The following is a 12,500-nucleotide window of genomic DNA, read 5'->3' as shown; positions in this document are numbered from 1 at the left end:
TAACTTCAACCTCAACTTCAACTTCCTTCTCAACCTCAACCTCAACTTCAACTACAATCTTAACCTCAACCTCAACTTCAACTTCCTTCTCAACCTCAACCTCAACTTCAACTACAATCTTAACTTAAACCTCAACCTCAACTTCAACTACAATCTTAACTTCAACCTCAACCTCAACTTCAATCTTAACTTCAACCTCAACTTCAACTTCCTTCTCAACCTCAACCTCACCTTCAACTCCAATCTTAACTTCAACCTCAACCTCAACTTCAACTTCCTTCTCAACCTCAACCTCAACTTCAACTACAATCTTAACTTCAACCTCAACCTCAACTTCAACTTCCTTCTCAACCTCAACCTCAACTTCAATCTTAACTTCAACCTCAACTTCAACTTCCTTCTCAACCTCAACCTCAACTTCAATTACAATCTTAACTTCAATCTCAACCTCAACTTCAATATTAACTTCAACCTCAACTTCAACTTCAATCTTAACTTCAACCTCAACTTCAACTACAATCTTAACTTCAACCTCAACTTCAATCTTAACTTCAACCTCAACCTCAACTTCAATTACAATCTTAACTTCAATCTCAACCTCAACTTCAATATTAACTTCAACCTCAACTTCAATCTTAACTTCAATCTCAACCTCAACTTCAATCTTAACTTCAACCTCAACTTCAATCTTAACTTCAACCTCAACTTCAATCTTAACTTCAACCTCAACTTCAACTACAATCTTAACTTCAACCTCAACTTCAATCTTAACTTCAATCTCAACCTCAACTTCAACTACAATCTTAACTTCAATCTCAACCTCAACTTCAATCTTAACTTCAACCTCAACTTCAATCTTAACTTCAACCTCAACTTCCATCTCAACCTTAATCTCAACCTCAACTTCAACTACAATCTTAACTTAAACCTCAACTTCAACTACAATCTTAACTTCAACCTCAACCTCAACTTCAATCTTAACTTCAACCTCAACTTCAACTTCCTTCTCAACCTCAACCTCAACTTCAATTACAATCTTAACTTCAATCTCAACCTCAACTTCAATATTAACTTCAACCTCAACTTCAACTACAATCTTAACTTAAACCTCAACTTCAACTACAATCTTAACTTCAACCTCAACTTCAACTTCAATCTTAACTTCAATCTCAACCTCAACTTCAACTACAATCTTAACTTAAACCTCAACTTCAACTACAATCTTAACTTCAATCTCAACCTCAACTTCAATCTTAACTTCAACCTCAACTTCAATCTTAACTTCAACCTCAACCTCAACTTCAACTTCCTTCTCAACCTCAACCTCAACTTCAACTCTTAACTTCAACCTCAACTTCAACTTCCTTCTCAACCTCAACCTCAACTTCAATTACAATCTTAACTTCAATCTCAACCTCAACTTCAATATTAACTTCAACCTCAACTTCAATCTTAACTTCAATCTCAACCTCAACTTCAATCTTAACTTCAATCTCAACCTCATTCATTACCTCAACTCTTTCCTCAACCTTATTCATTTCCTCAACCTCGTCCTCTATTCTCCCCTCTCCTGTAACTTCAACTTCCATCTCAACCTTAATCTCAACCTCAACTTCAACTACAATCTTAACTTAAACCTCAACTTCAACTACAATCTTAACTTAAACCTCAACTTCAACTACAATCTTAACTTCAACCTCAACCTCAACTTCAACTTCCTTCTCAACCTCAACCTCAACTTCAACTTCCATCTCAACCTTAATCTCAACCTCAACTTCAACTACAATCTTAACTTAAACCTCAACTTCAACTACAATCTTAACTTCAACCTCAACCTCAACTTCAATCTTAACTTCAACCTCAACTTCAACTTCCTTCTCAACCTCAACCTCAACTTCAACTACAATCTTAACTTAAACCTCAACTTCAACTACAATCTTAACTTCAACCTCAACCTCAACTTCAATCTTAACTTCAACCTCAACTTCAACTTCCTTCTCAACCTCAACCTCAACTTCAATTACAATCTTAACTTCAATCTCAACCTCAACTTCAATATTAACTTCAACCTCAACTTCAACTGCAACGTCCATTCCTGTCTCGAAATCTCCGATATTTTTATGAGCGTTCCGAGCCCCCCTTAGATCTCCACTGATGCCATCTGTCGGAGGTCTCAGGAAATTAGGTCTCCGATAGGACAGGGAAAGGGAGGGGGGAGTGGGGAGGGAAAGGGAGGGGGGGGAGGGAGAAGGGAGGGGCCGAGTGGGAAGGGGAGGGGAGGGAGAAAGAAGGGAGGGGTGAGGGGGGGGATGGAATGGCTTGTTTCGTGGGTTGGTGAGTAGGGGGAGGGGAGGGGGGAGGAGAGATAGGATGAGGATGGAGTGGTTGGAGGATTAGGTTGGTTGGGAAGGGAGGAGAGAGTGGGGGGGATGAAGGAGGAGGAGTAGGAGGAGGAGGGGAAGAGGAGAGAGTGGGGAGAATGAAGGAGGAGGAGAAGAAGAGGGAGAAGAGGGGGAGGAAGTGGAAGAGAGAGAAGAAAAAGGGAGGAGTGTAAAGGAAGTGAGGGGATGGAGAGAGGGAGGAGAAAAATAAGGAGAGAAGGGAGGAGGAGCAGGTGGCGAGGAGAAGAGAAAGGAAAGAAAAGGAGGAAAGAGAGATTGGATAGAGGAAGGGAAGAGAGGAACAAAGAGCAGAGGGAGGAATAGGGACAAGAGGGAAGGGGAAGAGGGGGGGGGAGCGATATTATAGTCTGAGTCAAGAGAGAGAGAGAGATAACGGTCTATGTACTTTACCTGGTCGAGGAGGGGCGAGGAAGGGGGGGGGGGATGATTAGATAAAGATTCTGTGGAAAAAAAGTTTTGATGACGAAAGTGATATACCGACTGTGTTACTATAAGGACAATGTAGGATAATAATAATAATAATAATAATGATAATAATAATGATAATGATAATAGTAATAATAATAATAATTATAATAATAATAGTAATAATAATAATAATAATAATAATGATAATAATAATGATGATGATAATAATAATAATAATAATAATGATGATGATGATAATAATAATAATAATAATAATAATAATAATAATAATGAAAATAATAATAATAATGATAATAATAAAATTATATCACTGATAGTACATATGATAATGCTAATCAGGATAAAAAAGGAAACGCATAAATGATTATATATTCATAAATGCACACACACACACACACACCTGCTCCCAGATTTTGAATAATTTTAATACGACTCGATTTATATTAAGTCTGAAACGAATACAAATCCACAAAAATTATATGACATACTGTTTTGTTTCCGAATTAGCAAGCTTATTTCTTTTAAACGATTTAAATATCATTACCAGAATGTTCAAAATTATTTGTATTGATAAATGCACTTTTTCAACACTTATTAATGGATAATTAGTAATGAAATAATGTATTAGGATACTAATAACTTATGATGATAATTCAACGGGCAATCATCATAATCATAATTTCAAAATGATGATAATGATAGGGATGATAATAAAGATGATGAAATGAATGATTGTAATAATAACGGTGATGATAATAACGATGATGATAGTGATGTGAAAGATGATAAAGATGATGATAATAATTATGATTATAACTTTAACAAAATAGATAATGCCACTAATCATGATGCTGATAATAATGATAATGATATAATGATAATAAGGATAAGGATGATAATGATAATAATTATGATAATGATTATAAAACTTCGGTATATCTTAATTGAAGGAACAGACTGAAGAAAAAAAGATATTAGGATGGTAGTGATAGTGATGATAAATGTGTTTATAATGATGATTGATGATGTTGATTGCTGATAGTGATCATGATTGATGACGATGACGATGATGATTCTGATAATGATGATGATGAATAGTTGAAAATATCCAAGATAATGATTCCAGATGAACTAAAACCAGCAAGACAATGAGCCAGAGAGTAATCAGCATCGCGGAGATGACTGTGGCTGTGATAATGATGGAATTAAAGATATGAGGTAAATGGCGTTGGGTGGATGCCAGAGAGAAGATAAGGGAGCTCATACAGACGGAGGAGGAGGGGATGAGGGAGGGGATAAGGGAGGGAAAGATAAGGGAATGAGGGAGGAAGGAGGGGAGGAATGAGGGAGAGAGGGATGAGGGGGGATGAGGGGTAAGGGGGGATGAAGGGTGAGGGGAATGAGGGAGGGAGGGGGGAATGAGGGAGGGAGGGGGGAATGAGGGAGGGAGGGGGGAATGAGGGAGGAAGAGAGGAAGGAGGGAGAGGAAAGAGGAAAGGAGGGAGGGAGGAAGGAATGTAAAGGTGATGATAATGAGAAATGATATCTCTTCTCTCTCTGGTTCACTCACTCTCTCCCTCTCACTATCACTCACTCTTTTTATAGTTCTTTGAGGAATGAGTCCATTTCACTCTCTTTCTCTTTCTCGTTCCCCCACTCTCTCTACACACACACACCCTCTCTCTCTCGCTCACTCATTCTCTCTCTGTCTCTCTTTTGCTCACTAATACGTTCCCCCTTTCTCTGTCTCGCTCACTCACTCTGTCTCTCATTCTCCCTCTCGCTCACTCTCACTCCCTTTTTTTCTCTCTCTCGTCCACACACTCGTTCTCTCATTCACTTTCTCCCTCCCTCTCTCATTCACTCTTCCCCTCCCCCCTCTGTCTCTCTCTCGCTCACTCACTCTCACTCTGTCGCTCCCTCGCGCTTACTCTCACTCCCTTTTTTTCTCTCTCTCGTTCACACACTCGTTCTCTCATTCACTTTCTCCCTCCCTCTCTCATTCACTCTTCCCCTCCCCCCACTCTCTCTCTCGCTCACTCACTCTCACTCTGTCGCTCCCTCACGCTCACTATTAAATTCCCTCCCCTCCCTTTCTCTCGCCTACGCCTCCATTATTGCTGCACCGACTCTCATTAATTTCCGCGTAAAGAGCAAGAATATCTTGGGCGGGAAGCAGACACGATGTTAATGAAGGGAATTAAGGTAAGCATGAACGCAGCTGCCGGGGGGCGGGGTGAGGTGGAGGAGGGGGGTGCCGGCCGGGCGGGGATGAGCAGGGTTCACCGTAGCGAGTGGTGGAAAAGGTTCACTGTTGGGAGGGGTTCGCTGTTGGGAGAGGTTCATTGTTGGGGATGTTGCAAAAGATTCTAAAAGGTTTGAATGGGAATGGGTAATGCCACAGCACAGGGTTCTAAATCTTTAGAATTGCGTAACTTGATCCTGATGCGGTAATCCAAACGGGTTCATGGTAACGAAATTTGACAAAGGTTCGAAAACGGTTCGAAGAGGTAATCGATAATTCTGCATTGAAAAGTTGTGTAACTAATCTTTAAATAAAAAATAAGGTCCACTATAGAGTACTTAGGGGAAAAAGTGCAAAATTATGTAATGAATGATCGCCCTTTTATCTGCAGAACTACGTACCTTGTAGCTGATGTAATGTCGAAACGAAAATAAAAACAAGGCCATAATAAAAATGATGATAATAGTAACAGTAATTCATAAATATTGTACAACGCACGAGTAATAAAAAAGACTGAATGAGAGTGCAAATCTACGTCAGAATGACATAGCTTTATTTTGGAGACGTGATTACAGGATTACGTGATTAAATCGAACGTATCTCCAATACTTTGTTTTTTTTCTGTTCCTTTCTCAACTTTACCTCCAGCCTCCCATCTTGCATAATAAACATGTTGTGTTTGTGGAGTGTTGTGGAGTTAGATCACAGAGCCTCCAGATCTAGACGTGTTCTTTCCTAGTTTTATTTTACGATGTTGTTTTAAGGAAATGAAATATGAATGAAATTAACGGAATGTTTTGAAAGAGTATTGATAATGTAAATGTTTATTATGCAAGATGGGAAGATGTAGGTAAAGTTGAGAAAGGAACAGAAAAAAACAAAGTATTGGAGATACGTTTGATTTGGTTTGTGGTAATCATTAGAAGTGAAACATAATACAGTATTTTTTTTCGTTTAAGGTTTGTTGACTCTTCATGAGGAGCGAATCCTTTAAACAGGGAATGTCGGACACCTTTTTTCAGACACTGCATCAGAATCGGGTAGTAAATAAAAGGGGGAGGCTGAAAAAGACAAAAAAAAAAAAAAAGAAAAAAAAAAAAAGAAAAGGAAAGAAAGAAAAATAAAAACAAAGATAAAAAACACCGCTTCAGTCGTTATGTAGCAGACGCATCTGCCTAAGTTTAAACATCCTCTCTTAATAACACATTCAATTAAACGCAACATCCGCCCATATCTCCTATCCCTCTCAATCCTCATCCTCGTCTCTATCCCTTCCCTTTTCATTTCTCCTCCTCTTCGCTTCTCCAAAGGATCCTCCACGTCCTTTGTAAATGGGTGTCCTCTTTTGTTGGTGTTGATGGACGTAGGGTCGACGCGTCCCAAGCAATTAGCCCTTATACCTGAGGTTCTATAGTGACCTCCTCGGCTCAGTATTGATCAGCTGGAGTGAGTGAGTGACACGTGACTCCACTCTCGCCGATGACGTCACGTGACGGATGCCTCGGTCTTCGTGACGAGGGGGATCATCCATCGCAGCATCCCGGAGATAACGGGTCGTCCGTATCTTGTCGTTTTTTTTGTTTTCGAGTTTTGCGATGCTCAGGGGAAGGGTGGAGGGGGGGGGGGAGATGTGGGAAGGGTCGGGTGGGACGGGGTTTGGGGGGGTTGGGTGGGGGAGGGGGCAGTAGGACTTAGAGTGTCAAGTCTCTTCCTGGCGTTTTAGAGGAGGCAGGAGTGGACTCGCCAGCCTCCGTGCAGCGCTAACGAGAGGCGAAGCAAAGTTAAGCTCCCCGAGTTACTTCTCTTAGATCCACGACCGCGCTCGTGGGGAATGGGGGTGGAGGGGGGGGGGTAATCCTACTCATCTTCTTTCGGGTTTTGGGCCGAGGCTCTCTCTGTCTTTCTCTCTCTCTCTCTCTCTCTCTCTCTCTCTCTCTCTCTCTCTCTCTCTCTCTCTCTCTCTCTCTCTCTCTCTTCCTCTCTCTCTCTCTCTCTCTCTCTCTCTCTCTCTCCCTCTCTCTCTCCCTCTCTCTCTCTCACTCTCTCTCCCCCCTCCCTCTGTGTTCCCCTTTCCTCTCTCGCTCTCTCCCCCCCCCTCTCTCTCTCTTTCTCTCTCTTTCTCTCTCTCTCCCTCTCTCTCTCCCTCTCTCTCCCCCCCCCCTCTCTCTCTTGCTCTCTATCTTTCTCTATCCCCCTCTCCCTCCCTCTCTCTCTCTGTCTCTCTCTCTCTCTTTCTCTCTCTCTCTCTCTCTCTCTCTCTCTCTCTCTCTCTCTCTCTCTCTCTCTCTCTCTCTCTCTCTCTCTCTCTCTCTCTCTCTCTCTCTCTCTCTCTCTCTCTCTCTCTCTCTCTCTCTCTCTCTCTCTCTCTCTCCCTCCCTCTCCATCACTCGCTACTCATTTTCTGCCATCCCCTTAATCTCCCATCATCAATAACTATGTCCTGCTCAGATTCGTATCTTCCATATATTCCCTCAATTGCAAGATAAAAAACGTATCTTTTCTATAAATTACCATGAAAGTTCTTGCCAAATTCCGACGGCTGAAAGAGATAAACAGACATATAAACAATATCGAATGTATACTTATCTTGTTTATGTTATTTCCTCATTAATGTTTATGACGCTGAAACTTAATCATAATTGGCCATAGTTAATATGTGCGGAGAAAGATTTTTTTTTTTTACCCTTTAGTTTAGCGAGGCGAAAGATGCACTTGAGAGGTTGTAATGATTGACTGAATGCAAATAACTATTAAAACTAACCCGTCACCTGTCCAAGGATTATTTTCACCGACTTGTCAATTATCTGAATGATTATTATCACTAACTTGTCAGTTATCAAAAATATTCTCGCCGACCTGTCAATTATCTTAATAATTATTTTCACCGACCTGTCATTTATCCAATGATTATCATCACCATCCTTTGTTTATCATTGTATGCTATCGATGTTATTTGTTTTTGTATTTTATTCCCGCACTCAATATTTTTACCGTGTACTTTAAAAGCACATTGGGACATACGTATAATATAACTCCTAAAGTATAGAAAGGAAAGCCTTTAGTTCGGAGTCTTACAAATATATCCTGTATTCCACACACACACACACACACATAAACTCTCTCTATCTGTTTATTACACACACACACATAAACTCTCTCTGTCTGTTTATTACACACACACACACACACACATAAACTCTCTCTGTCTGTTTATTACACACACACACACACACACTTAAACTCTCTCTATCTGTTTATTACACACACACACACACACTTAAACTCTCTCTATCTGTTTATTACACACACACACACACACACACATAAACTCTCTCTGTCTGTTTATTACACACACACACACACACACTTAAACTCTCTCTGTCTGTTTATTACACACACACACATAAACTCTCTCTGTCTGTTTATTACACACACACACACACACACATAAACTCTCTCTGTCTGTTTATTACACACACACACACACACACACATAAACTCTCTCTGTCTGTTTATTACACACACACACACATAAACTCTCTCTGTCTGTTTATTACACACACACACACACTTAAACTCACTCTGTCTGTTTATTACATACACACACACACACACTTAAACTCACTCTGTCTGTTTATTACACACACACACATAAACTCTCTCTGTCTGTTTATTACACACACACACACACACACATAAACTCTCTCTGTCTGTTTATTACACACACACACACACACACACATAAACTCTCTCTGTCTGTTTATTACACACACACACACACACACATAAACTCTCTCCGTCTGTTTATTACACACACACACACACACATAAACTCTCTCTGTCTGTTTATTACACACACACACACACACACATAAACTCTCTCTGTCTGTTTATTACACACACACACACACACTTAAACTCACTCTGTCTGTTTATTACACACACACACACACACTTAAACTCACTCTGTCTGTTTATTACACACACACACATAAACTCTCTCTGTCTGTTTATTACACACACACACATAAACTCTCTCTGTCTGTTTATTACACACACACACACACACACACATAAACTCTCTCTGTCTGTTTATTACACACACACACACACACATAAACTCTCTCTGTCTGTTTATTACACACACACACACACACAGAAACTCTCTCTGTCTGTTTATTACACACACACACACACACTTAAACTCACTCTGTCTGTTTATTACACACACACACATAAACTCTCTCTGTCTGTTTATTACACACACACACACACACACATAAACTCTCTCTGTCTGTTTATTACACACACACACACACACAGAAACTCTCTCTGTCTGTTTATTACACACACACACACACACACACACATAAACTCTCTCTGTCTGTTTATTACACACACACACATATATATATAGAGCTTTTCCTTAAGAACACTGATCGTTGTCTCTCTCTCTATTGATCTATGTTCATAATAATTACGCATGCAAGCGAGACAAAATAGTTAATAGTTAATAGTTAATATTTAAAACTTTTATCCAGGTAAATGATATTTTGTTGTTGTTTGTGTTTTTCTTTTTTTCTTTTAAATGATCTCCTTCAATGCACTTCGAGACTAACCTCAGCTTCTCCTTCCCCCAGGGTGCACACATTCCCTACCTGACGGAGACACACGGTATCGTGGTCAAGAAGTGGATGAAAGACTCCCCCCCGCCTTACGAGTCTCCCCCCGAGTACTCTAGCCTTTCCCCCGAGCTCATCATGGACGCCAAGACGCTGCAGGAGCTCGTCAACACTTCGCAGACGTCCTCGTCGCAGTCCCAAGGTCTTCCCGTCGGCGTCCACAACACCCATCATTCCCAGGCGCCTTCGTCGGCGTCGTGCCAGGGACGCTCGGCCTCCCCTATGTGCACCACGCCCCTCTTCAGCAGCGCCTCCTTCTGCGACACCCCTAGAAGCCTCACGCCCACGGGGATGCTGCAGGAGATGGGGAAGGCGCGGACGGGAGTCTACGAGCGGCCGCCGTCACCCATCTTCACTTCGCGTCAGTACCAGCTGTCCTCATCCACCGCGAACGTCCTGCATCATCCCTCTTCGAACACTTTCGCAGCGCCCCCGACCACGGCTGCGTCAGATACCGTGCCTTCCTCGGCGTACGCACAGCACGTACCTCCTCCGCCGACGTACGAGAGCCTGCGGATACACTCTCACGGCGGAGGCAGAAGAAAAGACGACAATCAATGACACGTTCTCGTCGCCGTCGCCAGAGGAGATCAGAGTCTGTCAACTCATCCGTGGGCCTATTCCCGGTGTAGTGCGTAGAACATGATGAGGAAGTTATTATGCTTTGTCAATCATAATGTAGTCTGGATTTAGTTCCAGAGTAACATTTAGGATTATCGACTTAGAGGAAGTATCGAAATATGGTCCCAAAGACTTCGATGAAAGGGTAGCTCTAAAAAAAAAAGACTTTTAGATCTTTTGCTCTAAGACTTGACTGAGGGAAGTCACACAAACATGACCAAGACTTCTGTAGAGCCTCTAGAGACCCAACCTCATTTCCCAAACTTTATCAAGGATCTAAATTCTTATTCTCAGCTTAGAATAGTTAGTCACAGCTCATATAAAACCCATATATTTGTAGTGCTACCGTTAGTAGTAAAATAGGATAAGTGCAGACCACTGCGTTAGGAACACTTTTAGAATTTTATTTATGTCGCGTAAATTATTCAAACGCTATGTTAGGTATTTTATATAATGCATCATTACAAGGTAATGTTTGCGTGCTTTGTTACAAGTTACTGTTATACAACATACCATTCAAAATCTAGCACACGAAAAAGACAACACACAACAATAAGAAATAACGTCCGCTTCGAGGATACGCTTCGTTTTTGTTTTTTTCCCTTTCAACTTCCAACTTCATCCGGTAAGAGAAAAGGCACCATATTTCGATAATTTTCCATACATGAACTTCCGTCCACGAGTATAAAGCATAATGAGTGTATTTCTTCCCGCGTGTATATTTGTACGTGTGCGTGGATATTCGATGTTTCGACGCCATTTTGTGTAACGATAACTTTGATGTGTCTCCTACGATTTTCTTTGTTTTCAAAACTGAAAATCGTTTGCCGATGTCGTTCTTCTAAGAAGGAGCAGACATATGTCTCGTCTTACAGTTTCCTTAGTCTTTCGTATAAGGAGTGGAAGACTTGATGTCCTAAGAGTGTTAACATGACAAATGCGAAAGCGAAAAAGGACTTGCAGTGTCTGTGACAATCAGTCGTAAGGAGGGGAATCGATTGTCTTTTGTCTGAGTGTCATACCGATGCCCCGTGTCGCGTCTTTCCTGTTACTGATGACGGTAACGGTTATACTATAACGCTTCGTTCTGTTTACGGGCGTTGTAGGTAACATCCTTTAACATAACAGTTTTATTGTAATAGATAGGGTAATGTGTAAAAAAGGAGCTGGGGCGTATTCATTATTTAATTACTGTCATTATTTTTATTGTTGTTGTTATTAATATTATGATGATGATCAACTTTCTTAATTATTTTAATTTCATAATTATTATTATTATTCCTATGTGGACTATAACTTCTTGATAAGTCACTGCAGATGCCAGGGAAGTCAAATGCTAATAGATGATCTTTATAAAAGTTTATATAAAAAAGTTCTTAGTATATCATCTAATGCTATTAAAAAAAACAAAGTCAATCCACATACCCAATTAGAAAGTAGACTATGAATCTGCAGATATACATGATACTGCCAACTGTAGGGAAAGGCAGTCAATTTATCCATCTATCTATCTATCTACCTACCTATATTTTATCGTTCACACACTACGTTTTATGCACATACTATCTATAATTTGTGTCCATATCCTATTTTTCCACATACTATTCATGTTTGTCATATTGTCAGACCTTGTCACGGGCACTGACTCTCCTCGGTGCCAACGTCTGCTTCAAGATCGGTTGTGATACACGCGCACCAAACTCCGTCTTCTTCATATCAAGTGTATAGTATGCATCGTGCAGTACCGTCAGTGTTTACAGGAGTCTAGTCAAAGGAATATATCATAAGTGTGTGTAAAAGGAAGGAAAAGGAGAGTCACCAGGTGTAACGCGAAAGTTTATTGCGACTCGCATATCGCTTCTGTATTCCAGAGGGGGATGCCGGAAGTGTCTGGATCGTAGTGCCTGGGGCTTTGAGTCCAGTCCTCTCTTCCTCTTTCTTTCTCTTTCTCTTTTCTCTCTTTCTGTGTTTACTTCTTTCTTATTCTTATTTTTATTTTTTTTCTTCTGATTTTCCTCCTCCTCCTTTTTCTTTTTATATATATATTTTTCTCCTCTTCATCCTCCTACTCCTTCTTTTTCATCTATTTCTCCGTCTTCCTTTTCTTCTTCTTCTTCTATT

General features: G+C 40.6%; 2 protein-coding genes across 3 annotated transcripts in view; one reads left to right on the top strand and one right to left on the bottom strand.

The window, feature by feature from the left end:
• LOC122248038 (uncharacterized) overlaps positions 1 to 11,790 on the top strand; it is a 54,136-nt gene extending 42,346 nt beyond the window's left edge. Inside the window, exon 3 of the mRNA XM_043007818.2 lies at positions 9,717 to 11,790. Coding sequence (XP_042863752.2) covers positions 9,717 to 10,319 — 603 coding nt within the window. The 3' untranslated portion in view covers positions 10,320 to 11,790. The remainder of the gene's footprint in view (positions 1 to 9,716) is intronic.
• LOC122248037 (uncharacterized) overlaps positions 1 to 12,500 on the bottom strand; it is a 167,805-nt gene that overhangs the window by 109,052 nt on the left and 46,253 nt on the right. The gene's annotated exons all lie outside the window — the stretch shown is intronic.

Source organism: Penaeus japonicus, unplaced genomic scaffold, assembly GCF_977035675.1.
Source record: "Penaeus japonicus unplaced genomic scaffold, GWHDUDI00000001_assembly GWHDUDI00000010, whole genome shotgun sequence".
NCBI lineage: Eukaryota > Metazoa > Arthropoda > Malacostraca > Decapoda > Penaeidae > Penaeus > Penaeus japonicus.
The sequence above is the reverse complement of the archived record's forward strand: the minus strand, read 5'-3'. Positions and strand labels throughout refer to the sequence as shown.